Source organism: Cervus elaphus, chromosome 21 (assembly GCF_910594005.1).
Source record: "Cervus elaphus chromosome 21, mCerEla1.1, whole genome shotgun sequence".
Classification (NCBI taxonomy): Eukaryota; Metazoa; Chordata; class Mammalia; order Artiodactyla; family Cervidae; genus Cervus; species Cervus elaphus.
The window spans coordinates 82,418,721-82,443,973 of NC_057835.1; the positions used below are offsets into that span (position 1 = coordinate 82,418,721).

The following is a 25,253-nucleotide window of genomic DNA, read 5'->3' on the forward strand; positions in this document are numbered from 1 at the left end:
AAAACTTAATCTTTGTGAGCAAAGAAATATTTCAAATGCCTTCTATACAATCTTCCAGAGAAATAAATTTTTTTCCATTAAAAAAATTTTGTAAAAACCAAAATGAATGGAAATCCAAAGTTTCAGTGTCTGGTAAATAGAGCGGATGTATCAGAATTTACCAGCTAAGCTGCAAAAGTTTTTGCCTGGTCATCAAAGAAAGATGCAGTCTTGCATTATCCTGATGGAGGATTATACATTTTCTGTTGGCTAACTTTGAGACATTTTGTTGAGTGTTACTTTGAGTTGGTCTGTTTGGAAACAGTACTTGTACTTTTTTTTCTTGAATAATTTTATTTTATCATTTGGTTTTGGTTTTCAAGGAAAAGAAAGTGTATAGCTTAGCATCTGGAAACAATACGAATATTTACAAAGCTATACTGAGAGGTAATTGAAAAGTTTTTTTGCCGCTTGAATTAACTCATATCTCCAAGTGAATCTTGGTCAAAGATGACTCAATGGATACCTTTGGAGTTAAAGGACATTTATAAATTCAGAAACACTTATCAATAAGCAACAAAGTACATGAATAAATTTTGTACAATACTGGAAGATGACCTTGAAACTAAGCTTAAAATAAAATAATATGCATTATGCTACAGTAAAGTTCTCCTTTCCTCTCTCCTCAGTCTTTCTTTTTTAAATTGAATTCATTTTTAAATGAAGCAAAGATGAATATTTTTAATGATAAAAGTTACAGTTCACAAAGAAGATAGACATCATAAATCATTAACTAAAAAAACAAAGAAACAAAGATACATAAATCAAAAATCAAAAGAAATGAAGGAAAAAGAAAAATGTTTATAATCATAGTGAGACATATTAACATTTCTCTGAGAATACTTTATCAAGTGCAGAAAAAAGTAAAAGCAACTTGAATTATGTCATTCATAATTTAAATGTAATAAATTTCTATTTCTATTAATTTATATTATTCTTATATACTACACAAATATATTTAAAATTTTGTGTCTCATACATTATTATCAGGTGTCCATAGGACATTTAGAAAAACTGGCAAAAAGATAAACATTACTAAATTTCATAAAGTAAAATTTTTTGTGATTTAATTATACATATACATATATTATTTTTGAAATTATTTCCCATTATAGGTTATTATAAGATATTGACTATAGTTCCCTGTGCTACACAGTAAACCTTTGTTGTTTGTTGTGTATCTATTTTTCTAAATTAGAAAAATAGCATTTTATTCATAATAAGTCAAGCGAGTGGAATCAAAATGTCATAAATTTTTAGCTAGGCAAAATTCCTAATTTTCTAAAATAGACATTATTTATATGTATGCATACAGGAGATTTTCTACTTTGTTTAATAAAAGTTTGAGAAAGAACATAAAAAAAGTGATGGAGAAGTTGGAAAACATAAACTAAATTAAATGAGAGCATTGAATATGAAATGGGAAAAGTGAAACAGACTAGATAAAAGTAAAACGTCCTCATATTGTCCAGTTGTTTTTAAATATGGCTGCTCATTAGAAACATATCTGGAACTCCAGTCAAAAGAAGAAGCAATACCTGGATGTTTGTATTTTTTGAAAAAACTCCAAGATAATTCAGATACGCATCTGAATTTTAAAAAGTGATTACAGATTTTTCTATAAAGTGGTAGCTTTGATGATATAGAATTCTATTATTTTTCTGTTGACCAATCATGATAAATGGTATTAAATGAGTAATAGTTACGTAATCACAATAGTGAAAGATGTTTATCAGTTTTCACAATCAATAGCCAGACAAAAATAAAAGATAATTACAATTGCAAGCCATAATAGAACATGATTAGCCTAACAATATAAAATAATTGCATGCAATTTGGAGAGTCAAGCAGAGTGATGGAATTGCATACATGCACATGTTTTCATCTGCTCAGCCAGTCTATGTCTTTTGGTTGGTGCATTTAATCTACTTACATTTAATGCAATTATTGATATGTATGGTCCTATTACCATTTTTGTAACTTGTTTTCGGCTTATTTTCTATAGGTAAATATTTTCCTTCTCTTGTTCCTGCCTAGAGAAGTTCCGTTAGCATTTGTTGTAAAACTGGTTTGGTGGTGAATTCTCTTAACTTTTACTTGTCTGGAAAGCTATTGATTTCTCCATCAAATCTGAAGGAGAGTCTTGCTGGGTAGAGTTTTCTTGCTTGTAGCTTCTTCCCTTTCATCATTTTAAATATATCATGTCATTCCCTTCTGGCTTGTAGAATTTCGTTTGAGAAAACAGCTGATAGCCTGATGGGCATTCCCTTGAATATTATTTGTTGTTTTTCCTTTGTTGCTTTTAGTATTTTATCTCTGTCTTTAATTTTTGTCAGTTTGATTATGTGTCTCAATGTGTTCCTCCTTGGGTTTATCCTGCCCGGGACTCTATCCTGCCTGGGACTCTGTGATTCCTGGACTTGGTTGACTATTTTCTTTCTCACGTTAGAGAAGTTTTCAGCTGTTATCTCTTCAAATACTTTCTCAGGTCTTTTCTCTCCCTCTTCTCCCTCTGGGACACCTATAATGCAAATATCAGTGTGTTTAATGTTGTCCCAGAAGTCTCTTAGGTTGCCTTCATTTCTTTTCATTCTTTTTCCTATAGTGTGTTCTGTGGCAGTGATGTCCACAATTCTGTCAACATTTCACACATCTTCTCAATCTTTGCTTCCATTCTTTTTCTGAGATCCTGAATCGACTTCACTATCATTATTCTGAATTCTTTTTCTGGAAGGTTGCCTCTCTTCCTTTCATTTAGTCGTTTATCTGGGGTTTTATCTTGCTCCTTCAAGGAATCTTCCCAGCCCAGGGATCAGACCTACATCTCCTGCACTGGCAGGCGGATTCTTTACCACTGGGCCACCTGGGAATCCACTTGAGTTGGGGAGTAGGACTAACAGGCAGAGGTTGATAAAGGCTGCAGACTTTTAGTTATAAAATAAACAAGGTCTGATGTGCTAACTTTACTATATTTGATAACAATATTCTATAATCAAAATTCACTAAGAGAGTAGAATGTGCTCATTCTCACACACACAAAAAGGTAAAATTATGAAATGATAAACATGTTAACTAATTTGATGGGAAGAATTCTTTTACAATGTATACATATATCAAATCATCACATTGTATCCTTTAAATAACTTAGTTTTGTCAATGATACCCCAATAAAGCTGGAGAAAAAAAAAAGAGATCAGGAGGAAACCTTTGGAGGCGATGAGGTGATGAGTATGTTTATGACATAGATTGTGGTGATGGTTCATGGATATCATATATACTTATCTCCAAACTCATCAAGCTCTATATACTTGAAATATGCTTTTTGTATGGCAATCATACCTCAACAAAGTGATTAAAAAAAGAAACTAAAGAATGGGTGACTATAGATCTAAAGAAGGGAAGTGAACAATGAGATAGGTTAAACTGTGTCTACATAATTTCTAGAATGGATATAAAGCTTAAGATAAATGCAAAAATCATTTTTGAGGACTAGATGCATACTGTAATGAACAGCAATAATATTAAGTAAAATTTTACATGTTATACAAAGAAATATGTGTTTGAGGATATGTACATATTTGTATATCCAAAAACCTATTTCAGGCAGACCTGAGTTAAAATCTTAGCTTTACCTTTCAGTTTTGTGTGATCTTGGACAAGCCTCAGTTTTCCATCTGTAAAATGAGAAGGCTGCAAGACGCGGGTCCACCCAGAAGCCGTCTCAGCCTTTAAGATGCTGCCCCTTTAAGGAGGGCGGGGTAGCGGAGAAGGTAGCCGCGCCCCCTTCCTCTCCTCGCGGAGCCTTCCAGACCGCCTGTTTCCGGCCTCGCCCCGCCCCCTAGGGGAGGGGCGGGAGCAAAGGGGGCGGGGAAGGAAGATGGTTTACCTGGCGCGGCGGGCGCGCGGCGCGTGCGAACGGCCGGACAGGTCCGCGGGGCTCACTTCCTGGCGTTGCCCCTTCCCCCTCCTCGCCGTTACCCTGTACATCCGGGTCATTTGCCCTCCCCGCTCGCAGGAGCCGTTGCCGCCGCTGCCGCCGCCGCCTGGCTCGTCGCGGCTCCGCCACAGGGGCAGGTGCGGAGGGGTTCCCGGTCCGGCGCCGCCGCCGCCGCTGCCCCGCTCCGGGCCCGGGGCTCCCCCTAGCGCTGCTGAGGAGCTGCCGCCGCGGCTCGCGGAGGGCGGAGGAACGGGGCTGAGAGAGAGCGCCTGGAGGCTCGCGGGGAGGGTGACTGGTTTATTTTTTTCCCGTTTTCCTCGCTTCTCTCACACCCCTGGCTCGTCTGCTCCGCGACCCCATTTTGGCGGAGAGGCGGGCGCGGTGGGGCCGGCGCCCACCCCGGCGCCCACCCCTGGCGTGCGGCGGCATCTCCACGGGCGCCCCGGGCCCTTCCTCCGCGCCCCGGGCCGCCCTGGCGCTCATTCATTCGGCTGTGCCTTTCTCCGCCCCTGCCTCCTTCCCCTCGCGTCTCCCCGCGCGTGCTCGCCGCCCTTTCCCGTGCCCAGTCTTGCCTCCGCCCGTGGCCTTTGGCTCCGGGCGCTTTCCCCTCCGGCGTCTATGGCCGTCCCCCGACCCGGAACTCCCACGTCCTTTCCTCCCAGCGGCCGCCTTCCCTCCCGCTGCTGGTCCCCGGATCCACACCCCCTTCTCCCTCGGACTCCACCAGGCCTCGCCCGGACACGCGGCCCTCCTGATCACCTGCCTTGATCTTGGTGCCCCGACCCCTTCCACCTGTGCCACGATACCGCCCGATTCAGGTGTTGCGTGGACCGCAGATCCTTAGCATTTAAAGTCCCGGTTCTCGGTCCTAGGGTGTGGCCTTAGCTGTGTTTCCAAAACTCACGTTTCTACTATAATTATCCAAATGCATGACTGTCAAACTGTAGTGGACTTGGCACTTGCTCTGTGTGTGTGTGTGTGGTCCTCATGATTATTCTGGGTCACACCAAATCTCTCTCTCTTTTCCCTGGAGGAGTGTGTGATTGATTTGCTCTGAATGTAAAATTTGGCCGAGGATTGTTACTCTTTGAACTCCTCCACATTCCTTCTCCCGCTGTTCCATGACTGATTTGCAACATGACCTGTTAATACTGTTTGTTGGTGAAGAGTCTTGTCGACTCATCTGTCACCAGCAGTTACTGAATGTCCCCCAGTGTGCAGAATACTGATGAAATGCCTGAATTCTTGCAGTGCTACAAAATGCCATTCTGGAGAAGACAAAGACTTGGGGCATTTGTTTTCACTTTTTCTCCCTTCATGTGTAATGTGGAGAATGTGTATCAGTTGTGTGTTCTTATAGTCTTGCCATTTGGAAGACTGGCATTCCAGAGGAGTGTTTTGTATAGCTCAAGGAATTTCAGTCACTTGGGTGTTCAGAGACTTATTGCAGATCGTTTTAGACTAATGTATCAAGAAAAATAAACTGATCCTTTTTATTCTTTAATTACACTTAATAATAGAAACAGAAGCTCTGTGTCTGGAACAACTTGGTAATTGGGGCTTACTTGATAGCCTGTTTGTAAAGTGTTGCAGTTAACTAAAGCTACCTGATTCAGCATTCATAAAATGAAATGACAGCAGTTTTTCTAATGTGACATTCATAGTTCATAATAATGAACTCCAAGGAAGGTACTTAATCCTGAAGTGCACCTTCCTGCGTGTCAGTTTGATGCAATTGCTGTCAATATTAATAGCATTTGTCTAACAGCCCTTTCTTCTGGAGAGGTAGGTACTAAAAAGGTGGTTGGCTGTTTGTCCACTTTCAGGTTTTGGATGACCACTTGAAGCACTAAGATTACTTAACTTGGAGTCAAGATTGCATTTTTTTTTTTTTTTTTTTTTGGGCAGAGCAATTTTGCTGGGTAATACATATGTTAAATTCTTTAAAACTTTAACAGGTAGCTACTTGAGAAAAATCTTGTTTTGTAAAATGTAGGATAAAAAGTATGAATTCTAGATTGTTTGATGATTGCATTAAGGCTAGATTTTTCTCTCCTAAGAAAAAATGGTTGATCAAAGGAAGGCATGATTAGTAAATTGACCCTCGTCGCCCCAGCAAAAATTCAGTTTCAGATGCTGAGTGAAACTGAGTGAATGTACTTTATTTCTGATAGATTACAAGTGACATGTAACAGCTAACTTAAGATTTTCTCAAAACTTTCTCCTTCAGATGGGTGAAAAATAGTGTCATTCTTGAGGTTATTTGACTCATTTAAAGTGGTCATTTACCTTTACTTAGTAATTGAGCAGTAGAGACGGATGCTTATTTCATTTAATCCTAGTCTCCTTGGGGAAAATATTGTACTGTCACTTTTATGAAGTTACTTAACTCTTAACTATTAATGCACTCCAGTGTTGGAACATACAGTTTACTCTTTTCACTGTTTAAGGAAAACAGCATTTCAGGAACATTTAATCACAGTGTTGGTGGCGCCCACTGTCGCTGTGGTCTCGCCTTTCCTGTTACTCTATAACAGGGTTTGGCCCAGTGCCTGCCTGTGCAGTGGACCTGCAGTCAGTGTTCCGACTAATTGGATGAATGGCAGGTTTGCAACAGTTAGACTGTAGCACTTTGTAATTATGTAGCAAAAGTTTTAGAGAAAGATGTTGATTGCTCTCAGATGCAATTTTCTCTGGTAATTTGTAAGTTTTGTTTTTCAGGGGAAAGCGCGCCGGCAGTCCCCGACTACCATAAATTACACAGTCGAGTTTCCCCTATTTGAGGAAATCGCAGAGGTCAACACACCGGAGTGCAATGGGTGAGCCTCGCCCTGGGAGAACCACCTTCTTGATAATGGTATCTCCTCTGCCAGGTAAGCATACTTGTAAGTTTTGAGAATTGCTATATATAATTATTTTAAACTGCTTTGAAATCTTTGGGGAGAAACTACAATAGACATATCAGTTTGTGATATGCTTTAGTTCCGTGAAGGGATATGTTCACTGAAAATGGATATTTGTTGTATGTATCTTGTCAACATTCATGACCAATGGTAATTCAGATAATTTCTTGTATATTTAAAGTTTCTAAAAATCAGCATAAAAACTCTTTTGAGTGTGTGAGTTCATCCTATATTATAATCAGTTCACTAAATAAGGTTAATTTTCAAGGAGCATTTTTTCATATAGTAGAAAAGTAATGAATCTGATAATGTGGCAGTGTTTACTTAACATTTCAGTGGTGGTGATGATAATGATTTTAATAGTAACTAACACGTAGCTAGTGTGTGCTACTTGCCGGGCAGTGTTGTAAGACATTTAATCTTTACAACACCCTAATTCTAAAAGGTGATCGTATTATAGACTAGGAAACTAGTAAGGTTAGGTAACTGAAGGGACACAGAGATGGAGGACTGGGTCTCTGCTCCTAATTGTTACTCTGTAATAGTGAACACCTCTGTGCCACGTTCTCTATACGACCGTGCAAGGTGTAGGTTAATTCCTAGTTAATTCTTAAGTAGCATTAGCAAAGTAAGGCTCAAGCCGCTTAGGTAACTTGTCCAAGTACTTGCCCAAGTAGGATCAAGAAGGCTGGCATTTCAACGCAGGCCTCTGTGACTTGTAGTCTTCACTAAAATTATTTCAAAGTACTAATTTGAGGTCCTGTATTTTATGTTATATATTTAGAAGGCATACTTAAAACAGCGAGTCTCCAAACGTTTTCACCTGCCACACAGGATGGATAGTGTTCACTCTTCTCTACTGTCTGTGAGCATATACGTTACATGTCAGTTGCATATAACATAACACAGGCAGGGTGAGATGTGACCTGGGGAGTCGCCTGGCTGGAGCACAGTCCTCAGATAACCAGGGGCCCCTGTGCATGCACCCAGTGACTCGGGTGTGTCAAGAAGAGTTAATTACATCCTATTTAACTCTACATCAATTTAGGAAGCATAATTCATAAAATCAGTTAAAACACAGGCCTCAGATTTTATGCAGAGAAGGCAATGGCAACCCACTGCAGTACTCTTGCCTGGAAAATCCCACGGACGGAGGAGCCTGGTAGGCTGCAGCCCAGGGGGTCGCTAAGAGTCGGACACGACTGAGTGACTTCACTTTCACATTTCACTTTCATGCATTGGAGAAGGAAATGGCAACCCACTCCAGGGTTCTTGCCTGGAGAATCCCAGGGACGGGGGAGCCTGGTGGGCTGCTGTCTATGGGGTCGCACAGAGTCGGACACGACTGAAGTGACTTAGCAGCAGCAGCAGCAGCACCTGTCATTTTATTTTGTTCAATAGACTTTAAAAATAATTCACGTCAGAAAATGTAAAAAACGCCACGCCTCAGGGTGCCTGCCCATGGGGGAAGGAGCGCGCCCAGCTCCTGCAGCATATTCAGGAGAGGCATCCACACAGGGACCTGAGCGCACCGCACACTGGCTGGTTCACAGGACTTATTATCCTATCCTAGACATCCCGGTGCTATTAGCCCTAGCTGCAGGGACCGAAAGTTTCCTCTGCCCCTTCTGAAAATATTAGATAATGTCAATGCAGGGGAATAATACACTCTTTCTGCATTTCTACCCTGCAGTGCAGCAACTGTTGCTCTTGGGGATGATTGTGCTAATTCTTAGCTCATTAACGCCAAGTACTACATGCCTACACACTACTCTAACCAGAGAGAATGCAAAAGAGAGTGTGATACATCTTTCTGGAGCGTTGAAGTTTAATAAGATTGAACCAAGGGAAGAACCAAGGAGTTGGCAATAACTATCCTCTCCCCCACCACATGGAAGACAGAAGTGTGGGGGATGGGGACATGCTCCAGGGGACAGTCCAGTCTCTGAAGTTTCACCCAGCAGGGGAGGAGGGGCAGCCAGGCCAGGGTGGTGCCTCTTCTGGTCGCCCAGGTCCCTGCAGAGCATCCTCTGTGCTGGTCAGGGTTTTGGACAGGAGGCTTCCTGAAGGGGTGGAGGTGTCTACGGCCATACCACCCTGAACGCGCCCGATCTCGTCTGAAGGGGTGGAGGTGCTGGGTTTGAGTCCCATCATCCAGGTGGGAACATGCCCAGGTCCCAGGGGGCTTGGCAGGTCATCCCCTAGGTGTTTCTGGGCTCACTTTTTTACCCCTCTTGCTGGGCAGCCCACAGCAAAGATGTTTAAGGAGACCTCTCCATATTCTCCCAGCCACCCCCTTCTTCTTCTGGGTGAGGCCAGGGGGAGTGACTGGAGACAAATTCTGGGGCTGCCCAACAAGGGTGGAGCTTCCCGCATCAGGCACATCTGGGGGGCAGTGGGTTTTACCGCTCATGTCACAGGTGCCCCTGGTGTCCCGGGTGACGGTGGCATGAGGATCGTGGGTGCCGTGGGCACCACCGGTGTCACGGGCGCCTCTGGTGTCCCTGGGGACACTGGCGCCGTAGGTATCGCGGGCGCCACGGGCGTCTTCTATGTCGCAGGCCCCAGTGGTGTCCTGGGTGCTTAGGGCGCCGTGGGTGAGGCTGGTATCACAGGCGTCTCTGGTGTCCCGCGTGAAGCTGGTATCACGGGTGTGGCTGCTGTCACGCCCGCCGCAGGCGTCACAGGTGAGCCTGGTCCCGCACGTGTCGTGGCGGTCACCGGCGCGATCGGTGGCTGGGGCGCTGCGGCCATCACGGGTGTTGCGAGTGGAGGGGGCTGAGCTGGGGGTGACGGTCCTCGCCTCCGGGCAGGGTGAGGGAGTGGCAGGCTCTCTGGTCTTCTCCCTTGACTCCTGGTTCTCCTGCTCCATGGTCTCCCAAAGCCAGTCGGGAATAAGCGTGGACACTTCAGGGTTGGCGGGAGGCGTATGTTCTTGGCTGCTGAGGTCGGAGGAAACAGCCGGCCTCACAAAGATGGTGCGGGCCCGCACCTTGGGTCCATTCGAGTCTCTGCCAGTGCTTGTATGCCTGCCCTGGATCTGGTCCCTCGACCAGCCCAGTGTCATCCCCATTGTCACCCCAGGGTAATCTCCATAGGCTGGCGGGAGTGGCCTTTCCAGGCCCACGTTCAGCCAAGGATGATGCCGAACATCATCTAAAGTCGCCCTGTTGGCCGGGTTGAGCGTTAACATACGGCGTATCAAGTCTTTCATCTCACCTGATAGGCCTTCGGGCACACGGTAGTGCCCTGTGCAGATGCAGTCCCGCAGCTCCCGGAAATCTCGTCCCGTGAAGGGGGCGGATCCCGTTACCAGGGTGTACAGCACCACGCCGAGGCTCCACACGTCCACCTCTGGGCCTGTGTAGGGCAGCCCCAGGAAGAGTTCTGGGGCCATGTACTCAAGGGTGCCGCAGGAGGTGTTCAGTTTTTTTCCGGGGTGCCACTGGTCGCTGAGGCCAAAGTCTGAGAGTTTGATCTTGTTCGCCTCCAGGAGGATGTTGCCCGGCTTCACGTCCCGGTGCACCACGCCCCGCCGATGGCAGTGCCGCAGGGCTGAGACCAGCTGGCGGAACACGCCTCGGGCCTCCCCCTCGGTCAGGCAGCCTTGGGCGTCCAGGTAGGTGGCTAAGTCTCCCCCACTGAGGTACTCCATGATTAAAAAGAGAGTCTCCTCGGTGTCTATGATCTCGACGAGTTGGACAATGTTCCGGTGGTTGTTCATGCTTCTCAAGGCCCTGACCTCCTGAGAGAGTTGCCGGAGGTTGGTGTGATCTGTCTTTTCGATGATCTTGATGGCTACCAGTGCCTTGGTGAGACGATGCCGGGCCAATTTCACCTCGGCGGATTGGCCCTCGCCAAGGGTGTCAAGGATGTCATAATCCTTGATACGAGCCATCTTGTTGGTCGAGATGGCTGTCAAGTCCTGCATCCCTAACTACACTAACTACCACTAAGCTATACTACTGACCTAACTATACTAACTCTACCACTAAGCCCTCACTAAGAATGCTAACTGTTTGAACAATACTGTGTATGCTAACCGTGTTATACAGCTATTCTAATGCTAACAACTATGGTAACAGTGCAGATACTAACTATGCTAGGAACGTGTTAACTATACCCACCACACTAACTATGGAGAACACTAACAGTGCTGACACTAACTATACTATCTACGCTAGCAAACTAGTAGCTATACCAACTCTGCTATAACTATATCAATGATGGTCTCTATGCTAACACTAGCAACACTAACTAAAAACAAATAATAAGATAAAATGAGAAAAAGAAGGGGGAAAATGGGGAAAAACAAAAAATGGGGAGGAGAAACTAAAACTGAAAGAAAAAAATTATAAGACACAAATTTAAAAAATGAGAAAAAGAGAAAGAAAAAAGAGAAAAAGGAAAAAAAAATCAACAAAATGGCAAAAACACGGAAAAACGCTCGCTAACTATAGGTCCAGCCGTCAGGTCACCAAAATCAGCTTCCAGGGCTCTGCGGACAAGACCAGCTGAGGTCTTATAAAGGGTCCCGGTGAGTTGCATCACAGTGATGCCCTGTGAGGTCAGAGCAAGAAATGGACCAATCGTGGCTGGGATAAACCCAGTGGTTTTTCTCCCTTTTCAGCTTCAAGGCCCCTTTACACTTAGGTAAAAGGTCCCAAAGAGATTTTTCTTTAAATATATTAGAGACTGGTATTCACTTTGTTAGAAATTAAAATCTGTAGGAGGCTTCAGCAACTTTTTCATTTCTAGTTTAGAAGTTTATAAATGATAGTGATGAAATAAATTCCTTATTGGAGAAGAAATACTAAAAAAAAAATCTACCCAAGTAACTGTTTTAATAGCCTGACCCAAGCATGTGTTGATAACTCTGTTACAATAGTATGAAGATAAAGGTGTCTAATGAAGCATCAAGCTGTGTCCATGAGAAGTTAGTTTTTCTCAAATGGAATTAAGAGAGCTGGTGGGCTATAGTCCTTGGAGTCACAAAAGAATTGGATGTGACTTAGCGACTAAACAACAACAATCAATAGTGTGCTCCCTTGGAGGGGTAGCAACATCGATCACTTTTAGAAAATTAAGCAAGTCTGGATGGTTGGTGATTCTGGTAGAAGCACATTTGAGCTGCTATCAAAATGAATCCTGAAGTTACCCAAATGAAACCGTATTCCAGAATTTTTTAAAAGTAAAAGTAAAATGTTTGTGTATGTTTGGAAACATGGATACACACATAATGATTCAAGGCATTATTGTATTTTTTCCCATTAGACAAATTCCTATGCCTTGGAGGAAAAATCAAGATTATGTAAGTTCAAAAGGCCAAACATGCTTTGAGAATGGATTGAATTCTTTAACAGCATATGGTATAAAAACGACCCTTTTTGCTGTATGTGTGAGGTTGAGAGAGGGATTCCTTAGTAGCATGTCATCTAGTCAGAGGCCCCAGAAAGCTAAGGAGAGAAAGCTAAGGGGAGAGCTGAAGAGATGCCGACTGTCATAAATCCCTTTATCATTCTCAACTGTCTATAACTACAGGTTATGGTGAAGAGAAAAAGGCCAAACTCTAAGAAGGTAGTTAGCATGACTTTTGAAGAGCCAGGATTAGAAGAAAGACATAGGGAAGGGAGAAAAACAAAATTTTTAGCATCTCTACATGACTGGCACTGGCCTGAGTGCCTCACTTATGATGGTTCTTTGACTCCAACAGTGACCCAGTGGTAGACATGACTATAGAAAACATGAGACTTAGGAAGTTTCTATTCCTGGTCCAAATATCAGTTCGGTTTGGTTCAGTTGCTCAGTTGTGTCCAACTCTTTGCAACCTCATGGACTGCAGTATGCCAGGCCTCCCTGTCCATCACCAACTCCCAGATTTTACTCAAACTCATATCCATTGAGTCAGTGATGCCATCCAACCATCTCATCGTCTGTCATCCCCTTCTCCTCTCAACCTCAATCTTTTCCAGCATCAGGATCTTTTCCAATGAATCAGTTCTTTGCATCAGGTGGCCAAAGTATTGGAGTTTCACCTTCATCATCAGTCCTTCCAGTGAACACTCAGAGTAATCTCCTTTAGGATGGTCTGGTTGGATCTCCTTGCAGTCCAAGGGACTCTCAAGAGTCTTCTCCAATACCACAGTTCAAAAGCATCAATTCTTCAGGACTCAGCTTTCTTTATAGTCCAACTCTTACATTTATACATGACTACTGGAAAAACCATAGACTTGACTAGATGGACCTTTGTTGGCAAAGTAATGTCTCTGCTTTATAATATGCCGTCTAGGTTGGTCATAACTTTCCTTCCAAGGAGCAAGCGTCTTTTAATTTCATGGCTGCAGTCACCATCTACAATAATCTGGGAGCCCCAAAAAAACAAAGTCTGTCACTGTTTCCATTGTTTCCCCATCTATTTGCCATGAAGTGGAAGCAGTGTCAGGCTTTATTTTTGGGGGGCTCCAAAATCACTGCAGTGCCAAAGAATTGATGCTTTTGAACTGCGGTGTTGGAGAAGACGCTTGAGAGTCCCTTGGACTGCCAGGAGATCCAACCAGTCCATCCTAAAGGAGATCAGTCCTGGGTGTTCATTGGAAGGACTGATGCTGAAGCTGAAACTCCAATACTTTGGCCACCTGATGGGAAGAGCTGACTCATTGGAAAAGACCCTGATGCTACGAGGGATGGGGGGCAGGAGGAAAAGGGGATGACAGAGGATGAGATGGCTGGATGGCATCACCGACTCGATGGACATGAGTTTGAGTAAGCTCCAGGAGTTGGTGATGGACAGGGAGGCCTGGCATGCTGCCATTCACGGGGTCGCAAAGAGTCGGACACGACTGAGACTGAATTTAACTGAACTGATGGGACTGGATGCCATGATCTTAGTTTTCTGAATGTTGAGCTTTAAGCCAACTTTTTCACTCTCCCCCTCCCTTTCATCAAGAGGTTCTTTAGTTCTTCTTCGCTTTCTGCCATAAGGGTGGTGTCATCTGCATATCTGAGGTTATTGATATTTCTCCTGGAAATCTTTATTCCAGCTTGTGCTTCATCCAGTCCAGCGTTTCTCATGATGTACTCTGCATATAAGTTAAACAAGCAGGATGACATTATACAGCCTTGACGTACTCCTTTCCCAGTTTGGAACCAGTTTGTTGTTCCATGTCCAGTTCTAACTGTTGCTTCCTATGTAAAATATATACACATATACATATAGAGAGATAAGATATAGATATATACACACACATATATATGCATATAAATAAGCTTATGTGTACATATGCATATAGTAGACAACTTGGAAAATATATAAAGAGAAAACTGTGTATCAGAATACATTGCTACTATTTTGGTATATATCCTTCCTTCTACATATATTGCATACAGAGTTGTTGTTTGGTAGCTAAGTTGTGTCCAAATCTTTTGGGACCCCATGACTGTAGCTCACCAGGCTCCTCTGTCCATGGGTTATCCCAGGCAAGAATACTGGAGTGGGTTGCCACTTTCTTCTCCAGGGGATCTTCTCCACCCAGGGATCAAACCTGGGTCTCCTGCATTGCAGGTAGATTCTTTAGCACCACACCACCACTGAATTCAATTATAGTTATGTCCTTTTTTTCCACTTAACTTTTAATCACAGCTTCTTTGTACCTACGAAGAACCTCTTTGCATTTATAATTTTAAAAGCATGTAATGTTCTGTCTTACGGAATTATTGTAATTTGCCCAAACCTCTCATTTGACATTTAAGTTATTTTAACATCTTTTAAAAACAAATATGTTACACTGCAAGAAACAGCTTTGCATATAACAAAAAGGTTAAAGGCAGAGCCTAGTATCTCTATTTGCTGATACTCAAATAGGATTGACTTCTGGATGACCTACAAGAGGTAATGCTGAGAACAGTCTTAGAGCTTAAAGATGCATACATATATATATGTACATGTGTGTGTATATGTGCAATAATAGTAGTAGGAGGAAGAGTAATACATCTATAATTTAGAACCAGAAAAGTTAGATTTGGTTAGAGAATCTGCTAAGCTGAACAATAACAATTACACATGCAAATATACTGAAAGTAGCTAATTTTTAATGTAATTTTAACAAACAGGTAAATTTATTAAGAAATACTCTAACCACTGAGACCAATTAAATATTCATCTCTTACTAGGATGGACCAAAACAGAGGAAGACGTCGTCTATCCTGGTGCTAACACATCTGTGCATAGTTACACATACACACACTCACCTACACAGTGAGCGAAACCTCCACAAAAGAGATACATGTATCATATTTCACTTTATGGATAATATTTAAATGAAATATAATTATGGAATAATGATCAGGAAAACTTACCTTGGAGTCAGACTGTTTGAATTCAAATTCCAGCTTCACTTTTGCTAACCTTATAAATTTCAGCTGATTCTTTGACTTCTTTACAATTCAGTCGTCTATAAAATGAGATTTAATGTTATATAGATCATAGTTAATTCTTTGATATTGATAGAATAAGATAATACATGTAAAGGCCTTAGTCCTGGCTCATGAGAACTCCTCTATTGATGGTAGCTATGATTGTTGTTTTATTGGACTCACTTCTTCCATATTTATTTTCACTTCGGTATGTACTTTTATTTTGGTAAGTCAAAATTCTCCAAGAATTATACCAAGCAGCTTCTGATCGGGAGAGAGAGCTGATCCGACTTTATCCTCTTAAGTATCACTTTGCTCTTCAGCCATTAATTCATTCATCAAGCAGCTACTGGGTGCCTACCATGTTCCAGGCACTGAGCTCGGTGTGAGGGGTTCAGAGAATAAAGATGTGATCCCTGGTCTCAGGCACGCTCCATCCTATCAACATTTAAAATATTCCTCAGTACATATCAGCACGTCTCTTTCTTGGGGTCATGCCACACTCCCTTTAAAAGCTTGGCCAAGCTTGTGCAAAATTTCTCTGTGTTCCCAGGGCAAACATGAGGTGCAATGAACTTAAGAAAAATATTTACTAAGAACACAGCAGAATTGAACATACAAGCAGTGTCTAGTTAGATATCTTTTCCAGAAGCAGATTACTGTATAGAAAGAAATCCTCTCCTCTCAAGCCCTAGTCTGGGAATCAGCACTTTGTCCAACTCTTGGCCTCATTTCTCAGAGATCTCTAATCCCTGGCTCCCTGTCACTTCTCTGGCTTCCATGAAGCTAACCATTGTCTCTTTTGCCTTGTCTCTAGCAAGATGCAAATTACCTTTCCTTCCATGAATCCAGCCTGGGTCCTCTAGAGTCAGGGAGCAATTCTGTCAGACATTCATTGAGTTCTAATGACCCTCCCCACCTACACTGCCAGCCCCAATCACTCTCAAACCAATAACTGTGCTAGACGTTTCCATCCCAACAGAGATGTGTCCAGGCCACTGAAAGGCTAAGGAAGGTGCACCCCAAGAGAAATTATAATGTGAGTCACATTTAAAATTTAAATTTTTTGGACATCACCTTAAAAAAGGTAAAATGATGAGGCCTTCCCTGGTAGTCCAGCAGTTAAGAATTCTCCTGCTAATGCAGGAACACGTTTGATTCCTGTTCTCAGATGATCCCACATGCCGCAGGGCAACTAGGCTCATGTAACACAACTATGAAGCCTGTGCTCTAGTGTCCAAGAGCCACAACTCCCACAACAAGAGAAGCCACTGAGATGGGAGGCCTTCACACAGCAACTAGAGAGTAGTCCCTGCTCATCTCAACTAGAGAAAGCCCACACACAGCTATGAGGACCCAGTACAGCCAAAGACAAATAAGTGAAAAAGTTTTTAAAGCAAAATAATCTAGGTAAAAATTAATGATGTAGTTTATTTAAATCAGTATCAAAACTTTTACTATCTCAATATTCAATTAAATATAAATTATTTATCAGGTATTTTATGTTTTAATACTAACTCTGAAATTCAGTTTGTATTTTACACTAACAGCATATCTCAATTCAGACTGGCCACACTTCAAGCGCTCAATAGTCACATGTGACCAGTGGCTACCGTGTTGGACAGTGCAGACCCAGGAAGTACAAAGACCTTCCCTACACAGCAGTGCTAACATATACACTGTAAGAATTCTCCCACCCACCATTACAGGAGGGTCATTCTCTCATAACCTCTTACTTCCTCTCTCTCATGCACCCTTGCAATACTAATAAATCAACTCCTCGTCCAAGTATCTTATCCAAATGATGTTTCCCACAATGCTTTCAGGAAACTTCCATCCATATAACGGTCTCAATCCAGCTCTCCCTGTTGTAAGTCATTGTTTCACATTTCTGTGGCAAATGCCCCAATACATCATCTTTAGTAAACATCGTTAAGAATCTTATTGTACATAATTCTGGGTTGAATATGGATTAAAATGAAACTGGAATATTCTCCATCTACCTTAGACCTGATTATGTCTGCAAACACAACCAGCTTGGCTTGGGTCTTTGCTGATCGCTTCCTTCTGTTAAATATACTTTGTGTGCAGTTAGGAAACTAAGTTGAAGGATGAAAAGAACAAACATACACGGCTGTTGTGTTACATGGTTGAACCGATTGGTCCGTAAGCCCCAAATAATCAAGCCAGCCCTATAAACAAATAAAAAATACTACCAAGACAATCTCCTGGGACCTTAACTCTATCACAAACTTTTACAGAATAACCTGTAAAACCTAACCTGGGAAGCCTTTAGAGAAATTAGATGCCCACAAAAACATTATTCTTAAAGCCAGCCTCTTCAATCATTTCCATCTCTTAAGTTGTTCAGGTGTCATTCAAGCTGAGATTTCTCAGGATGTGTACCATCCCCCCCACCCCCTCCACCCTGCAATGACTCTAGTTCACCCAAGGAAGTATAGATAAGGTGAAGGAGCCAGCATCTCTCATCTCCTCCTCATTGTCTGAGGATTCAGGCCCGAAATGCTTTATAAACCACAATTCTATACAAGTACAACACAGTTTTCACAAATGCACATTCAGACATTGAAAATTATATAATATAGACAGATTTAGAAATGATTAATGGCTGGCTAATGAGATCGTATAAAAGTATGCGGTCCATAAATAGAGTCATAAAAAATGAACTGTTAGTCGGAAGATACTGCATTTTGCCAAAATGCCATTCCTCTAAGGGCATCGTGTCCTATTAACAGCTCAGCAGCATCCACCACTGTCAAAGGTGTGATTAGAATGACTCTAAATTCTGATAAGCTACCCCAGTCCTTTCACGGGGCTTATTTTAAGCTGTCTTGATTCTTTGTCTCATTCTGGATTTTCAAAGCGTGTCTTAGAAAAGCAGTCTTTCTGCATGGTCCAGGACCTAAAATCATTCTGTGGTCTTGAAAATTTTTCCAATATTCAGCACACCTACTCCTGTTCTAGAAAGGAGTCTATATTGTCCATGTGGGACATATTCTTGACTTCTAGGATTTATTACATTTCCAAAGAGGGTTAGGCTTGGTTACTAGTATGTCATGACACTTGACTAAGGGTCAGAAGTTAGGGTTCTTCAGTAGCTTCAGGCCCAAGATCTATGGCTGTATTACCCAACTTCAGAAACTTGGATTCTCAGCTCAGCACTGTCATGTTTGACTCTACATATTTAGTAAATCATTTATATTTTCTGAAATAAGGAAGATAAATTTTTTGAGTTTTGTCATATATATTTTTTAATCCATGCTGTTACATGTCCAGTCATTTTTCATTTTTTTACCCTCTTATTATTGAGTAAAAGTCCTTTGTATAAAAGTATACATATACCTTTTTATACATACAGTATTAATTTACAAAGTATATACATAAAGTATATTACCTTTTCAATAATTTATATAAGTATAATATAAAATATAATGATTACTTTATTATTCATTATGGTTAATAAAATGAATAGAATACTTTGAACTTGGGACCTAGATCCACTACAACTAGCTTGTGATTTTAAGTAAGGCATTTGGTTCTTTTAACTTGTTTTTTTATGTCTGTAACATGCAGAGTGACCACATTCCTCTCTCCTAGTTTATCAGTTTGCAATAAGAATTTATACGTACTGAAGCCTCATGCAGACTAGTCTAACCACCATCCACTCCTGCTTGAATTACTGGTAAACCCCACACAATCAATGCATAGAATATCATGTATCTACAACATATAGAAATCAATGTATAGTACAGGATATACTCTTTCATGTCTGACTTCTTCGGTTCAACAGGTCTGTGAGATCAATCCACACTAGTCTGCCAACTGATCTTTCAGCTTCCACCATTCTCCAATCAGAAGCCAGGATGAACTTTTAATTATAAATTAGAATATGTCATTCGCTTCCTAGAAACACTTCAATGGGGGCTTCCCTGGGTGGTCTAGCAGTTAAGAATCTGACTGCCAATACAGGGAACACGGGCTCAATTCCTGATCCAGGAAGATTCCACGTGTCACGGAGCAAGTAAGCCCATGTACCGCAACTGCTGAGCCCACACAAATTGGAGCCCTCCTTCGCAACAAGGGAAGACACCACAGTGAGAAGCCTGCACGGCCCAACTATGCGGCAGTCCCCACTCACTGCAGCCAAAGAAAGCCTGTGCGTAGCAGCAAAAACCTAGTGGAGCCAAAAATAAATCAAAAAATCTTAAAAAAAAAAAAAAGTCACCTGGAGCATTCCCATTTCCTTAGAATGAAATAGAAATTTTCACCAGGGCTTACCCAGACCCACTTCCCCTTTGCCCACCCATCTTCACTTCTTCCCACTCTCCCTCTGGTTGACATACTTGATTACCATGTTTCCAACATGCTCCCTTCAGTCCCACCACCAGAGGATCTGAAGAAAGCTTCCCTTCTCTGTTGCAATTTTGTGGGTTTTTCACATTTGGATCTCGGCTTATAAGTCATCGTCTCAGAGAGGCCCTTTCTGCCTTCTCTGACCAGGCAGAGGATCATGTAGGGCACTGAGAAAGCGTTCAACAATGGTTTATTAGATTAGTGCGAAAGGGGAGTGAGAGTGTTTTATACACTATTAAGCATAAAATGCATGTGAACATTTGTTAGTTATTTTTTTTTAAGTAACAAATACATGTAATAAAATGTACACTAATAAATGAGACCATGTCTTCATGGTCACTATGAGAAAAAGACTGCTCTAGACCTTGTATTCCATAAGCATACACTTAAGATGTGGAGTAAGATGGAGAATGCTGGAAATTATCTAATTGTCCAGAAATGATAACTAAAAAACACATTAGCCGCATGTCTGAGTGTGAATGCCTGGCAAGTAGGAGGCTTCTTACAGAAGGGCGGTAGAGGCAAGTCTTGAGATCTGTACAAAGACTCGATTTACGTTTCAGGAGGTAATGTGAGGGTGAGGACAATAAAATTATTGTTGCTGATTTCTTTTTCATTTTCATTTCTATGAATCAGAATGTTAGTGTATAAGTTATATAAGTGAATACGATTTAAGATATTTCATAAATAGATTCCATTTTTCTTCTCTTGAAATCAGCAACGTTCTATTCTCTGGCTATTAAACGTGTAGGCTGATCCCCAAGGCGCAGTCAATACTCTGGGTCCAGCAAACAGCTCGTCTCCTGCTCTCCTTCACCTCCACCAATCTCATCAAGAGAGAATTGTGTTTGTTCCCAAACTTATGTATTCATTTGTACTTATTTATAAATTAATAAAATATGGTTCCAAAAAACCCCCCACAACTGTTTCTATGAAAACTAAGATGAATCTATTGAAAAAATTCAATAAGGGTGATTTGCCTTTTTTTTTTTTTCTGATTTGCCTTTTTTTGTTGTTGTTGACATGGGTGTAGGTAACACCATTATAGAATATTTGGATAGGGTTGTAAAAATCTATAGACATATTCTGCATTAAAATAGCTGTAGGTGTCTTCTTATTTTTCCATAACTTAAGGAAATAAAAACTCAAATATTTGCCTTTAGGCAACTTATTTCTATGCAAAAAAAAAAAAAAATTGGATCTACATCAAAGGATTGGCAAAGTAATGTCTCTGCTTTTTAATAATAATAATATGCTATCTAGGTTGGTCATAGCTTTTCTTTCAAGGAGCAAGCGTCTTTTAATTTTATGGCTGCTGTCACCATCTGCAGTGATTTTGGAGCCCCCCAAAATAAAGTGTTTCACTGTCTCCATTGTTTCCCCGTCTATTTGCCATGAAATGATGGGACTGGATGCCATGCTCTCAGTTTTCTGAATGTGGAGTTTTAAGCCAACTTTTTCACTCTCCTCTTTCACTTTCATCAAGAGGCTCTTTAGTTCTTCTCCTTCTGCCATAAGGGTGGTGTTATCTGCATATCTGAGGTTATTGATATTTCTCCCAGCAATCTTGATCCCAGCTTGTGCTTCATCCAGCCTGGCATTTTGCATGATATATTCTGCATATAAGTTAAATAAACAAGGTGACAATATACAACCTTGACATACTCCTTTCCCTATTTGGAACCAGTCTGTTGTTACATGTCCAACTCTAACTGTTGCTTCTTGACCTGCATACAGATTTCTCAGAAGGCAGATCAGGTGGTCTGGTATTTCCATCTCTTTCAGAATTTTCCACAGTTTGTTGTGATCCACACAGTCAAAGGCTTTGGCATAGTCAATAAAACAGTTCAGTTTAATTGCTCAGTCATGTCCGACTCTTTGCAACCCCATGGACTGCAGCATGCCAGGCCTCCCTGTTAAGCAGATGCTTTTCTGGAACTCTCTTGCTTTTTCAATGATCCAAAGGATCAATATCTGTTGGATCCTTGGACTATAAGGAGATCCCACCAGTCAATCCTAAAGGAAATCAGTCCTGAATATGCATTGGAAGGACTGATGCTGAAGCTGAAGCTCTAATAATTTGGCCAACTGATATGAAGAACTGACTCATTGGAAAAGACCTTGGTGCTGGGCAAGATTGAAGGCAGGAGGAGAAGGAGACTATAGAGAATGAGATGGTTGGATGGCATCAATGACTCGATGGACACGAGTTTGAGCAAGCTTTGGGAGTTGGTGATGGACAGGGAAACCTGGCAAGCTGCAGTCCATGGGGTCTCAAAGAGTCGGACATGACTGAGCCACTGAACTGAACTGAACATCAAAAGATTAGCAAAGTACAACTCTTCTGATCAGTGAACCAACTGAAGGTTCTGACTCAGGGAGAAAAACATGCTTCCACTAAGCTGAATATTGTCTTTTTTCCTTCTTTTGGGGGCTTATAATCAGTCATCAGAATGAAGAAACTGAGACTGCCACTCAATTTAGTAACTGACCACTGCTACATTCATTGATAATTTCTCAACCTTCTGCATATGTGAACTTAAACTTTTGAAACCGTTAATTCCTTCTTCCTCCCTGAAATAGTTTCTTCATTTTTATCCCCAGGAATCACTCTTTTTGTCTTTTTGTTCACTCCTTAACCAGATGACATCTCCTCCTCAATTTTGTTTTTTGTCCCTCCTCATCTTCTCTATCCCAAGGGCTCAATTTTTAGGCCTCATCTCTTATGCCTCTAGACTAACCCCCTTGGTGATCTTGTTTGATCTCATAATTTAAAGTTTATGTACACTGTCTCCCACATTTGCATCTCCAGCCTAAACTTCTCACCTGAACTCTCGATTTATATAGCCGTTGCCTACTCTCCATCTCCATGTGAGTGTTTAATAGGTATTTCAAACTTAGCGTATTAAAAACCTCATTTCTCATCTTCCTTCACCCCAAACTGCTTACCCACTGTCTTCTTCATCTTGATAAATAACAGCTCCATTCTTTTAGCTGCTCTGTCCAAAAAACTTGAAGTAATCTTTAATTTTTGTCCTTCACAGCGTACAATTGTACTATCAATAATCTATTTAGCTCTACCTTCAAAAACCATCTCAGATCCAACCTCCTCTTACTTCTCATTCAGTTCACCATCATCTTGGATCTATAGCCTGCTAGACTCTTCTGTCCATGGGATTTCCAGACAAGAATACTAGAGTGGGTAGCCATCTCCAGGGGATCTTCCTGACCCAAGGAAAGAACTTGTGTCTCCCATATTACAGATGGATTCTTTACCATCTGAGGCACTAGGGAAGGCCCTATCATGAACCTACATTTATGCAGCAAAGTTTTCTATCTCCCTTATTCTACTCTTGGTCTCCTCCATTCTAGTCTCAACACAGCAGCTGGAGTAATAATAAAAAGAGAAATAATAAAATATCTTCTTTCTAGGATTGTTGTGAAACCTAAATACAAGGGATTTAGAAGAGTGTATGTGGAGAGCAAGCAATTATCTTCTCTAATGTTTTGTTATTATAGGACATACCAACACCAGTTTTTCCATTCCTCCCATGATTCTTTAACAAAATTCTTCCCTGCATTCATAAATATGTTCATGTCTCCAAAAATATTTCCTTGAACCACATTACTCTTTAACCTTCTGGTCCAACTCTGATCTCCCTTTAGCAAGCAAGCTTATTTCAAAACTAATACACTTTCCTAGCAAAGCTTCCTTATCTTGCATATACTTGCATCAAAGAGTATACTTTGATGCAAGTATATGAAAGAGATGTATCTTTGCATATATGTATTTATGCATACAAGAGATGCATCCTCTTGTATGAGCTGTCATTCACTAAGTCACTGATGCTACAATAAAGAAATCTACTCCAATGTTCTCTACTTTCTAAAGTGTAGACTATAACTTTCTTTAAAGTCTCTTCCAGTGATTTCCTTTCTGTGACTCCCTCCAGGGTATTCCCTTACTGTTAGGCAACTCATTTAATCTTTATACCTTCAAATGTTAAATGTTAGTGTTTGTGAGAACTATGATTTCAAAGCTCGGCCTTCCTCTTTATGCTTATGTTGAATCACATCAATCAAGCTGGTGGTCTTTGCTGTGTTAAGTCACTTCAGTCTTCATCTTCTTTTCATTTAAGGCTCAGACTAAGAACAATCTTCACGAGGTTAGCATTGGCTACCTCTGTGCATTCATCATTTTTTTCTCCTTTGTTCCCATTGCTCTCTGCATATCTGTATCACTGTACCAGCATCATTGTTTAAGTTCATTCAATTCTGATGTTTTTTCTGCCTCCCTAACAAGACCATTAGCTTCCTGAAGATAGAGAGATGGTCTTCTCTTATTCATCCCAGTATGTGTCATTCTGTGTGTATGGCATTAATGATCCTCAGTCTTCAATGAGTGTTCCAATTTCAATATTATGTAACTGAATGATTGACTAAACTGTCAACCATTTATCCTGATGTCACAAGATACACACAATTTCAAAAATCTTAACTTACTTATTTCTAGGAAGTTCCAACTGGACATAGCATATTACTAGGAACACATCCATGCATATTATAAAGGTTCATTCTTTATGAATGAAAGTATGCCTACATTGGTGAGAAAGGCTATGGGGATAAGGAAAGAAACTAATACATATTCATTACCTAGTATGGCCTCTTTTACACAATTTTATTTAATTTTTCCAATAATCTTTAATTACAGACATTGCATTTTTCATTTAGTTGAGATGATAATGAGGCTCAGGGAGCTTAATTACCTCACATAAGATTATATAGTATTTGTATTTGTAAACAAGGTTAGGTTAAGTTCTGTTGCACTGTGACTCAGATGGTAAAGCATCTGCCTGAAATTCAGGAGACTCAGGTTTGGTCCCTGAATTGGGAAGATACCCTGGAGAAGGCAATGGCTACCCAGACCAGTATTCTTGCCTGGAGAATTCCATGGACAGAGGAACCTGGCAGGCTGCAGTCCATGGGGTCACAAAGAGTCAGACAAGACTGAGGGACTAACACTTTCACTTCAACACTGAGTTCTGCTGCAGTAAAGAGCAATTCCCAGAATATTAATGTCCTAAAACACTTCTTCCTCACTCATTCTATACATCCCCTCTGGGTTAGCAAGGGTTTTCTGCTCAGCATAGCCACTCTGGGATCTAGACTGACCAGCCCCTTCTCAAACATTGTCAGACACCACTCTTCACATTTCGTTGGCTCAAGCTCCCCCTGGCTACATCCACCTCCAAAAGGTCAGAGAAATACAATCCTAATATTTTTCCCAGAATGAAGAAATCAAGAACTATTTTCCAGACAACACTAATGACCACCCCAGTTTCGAAATTAAGAATTAAAACCACATCTGCTTAAATTGTAAGTTTATCTCCATTTCTACCGCACCAACCATTTCATTTCTTTATTTGGAAATGCATTGAACTGAATTTTAAAATGAAACCTGATATACAGTCTTTGAGGATAGTAAGGTATATGGTCTCTATAATAGTAATTCTCAAAGTGTCAGTGTCCATCAGGATCACCTGTAAATTCTAGGATTCCGCATACAAAATGAGAATCTCTTAGGGTGA

At 41.3% G+C, this 25,253-nt stretch overlaps 2 protein-coding genes and 1 non-coding gene across 8 annotated transcripts; 1 reads left to right on the forward strand and 2 right to left on the reverse strand.

The window, feature by feature from the left end:
• The first annotated feature begins 3,767 nt into the window (after positions 1-3,767).
• Positions 3,768-19,532, forward strand: LOC122679368 (vegetative cell wall protein gp1-like). 6 transcript variants are annotated; one of them, XR_006336374.1, is made up of 4 exons: positions 3,902-4,264; positions 6,698-6,849; positions 10,373-10,498; positions 19,103-19,532. XR_006336374.1 is itself a non-coding variant. In XM_043880006.1 (2 exons), the coding sequence occupies exons 1-2, from the start codon at positions 3,917-3,919 to the stop codon at positions 4,818-4,820; spliced, it is 795 nt and encodes a 264-aa protein (XP_043735941.1). In that variant the 5' UTR covers positions 3,768-3,916; the 3' UTR covers positions 4,821-4,974. The 6 variants fall into 6 exon arrangements, 1 of the variants encoding a protein (XP_043735941.1); XR_006336376.1 differs by having other exon boundaries at positions 19,282-19,532; XR_006336375.1 differs by lacking the exon at positions 19,103-19,532 and adding an exon at positions 15,049-15,227.
• LOC122679718 lies at positions 6,695-6,857 on the reverse strand. The gene has a single exon (XR_006336508.1). It is a non-coding gene; the product is annotated as a U1 spliceosomal RNA (small nuclear RNA).
• LOC122679130 (serine/threonine-protein kinase MARK2-like) lies at positions 9,074-10,810 on the reverse strand. Its single transcript, XM_043879354.1, has one exon. The coding sequence runs from the start codon at positions 10,808-10,810 to the stop codon at positions 9,074-9,076; it is 1,737 nt and encodes a 578-aa protein (XP_043735289.1).
• Positions 19,533-25,253: the final 5,721 nt, after the last annotated feature.

Coding starts and splice junctions, on each gene's coding strand:
- LOC122679130 (XM_043879354.1), bottom strand. CDS start 10,810: ATGCAGGACTTGACAGCCATCTCGACCAACAAGATGGCTCGTATCAAG.
- LOC122679368 (XM_043880006.1), top strand. CDS start 3,917: ATGGTTTACCTGGCGCGGCGGGCGCGCGGCGCGTGCGAACGGCCGGAC. Junction 4,363..4,471: donor GGAGAGGCGGGCGCGGTGGG/GCCGGCGCCCAC, acceptor TCATTCGGCTGT/GCCTTTCTCCGCCCCTGCCT.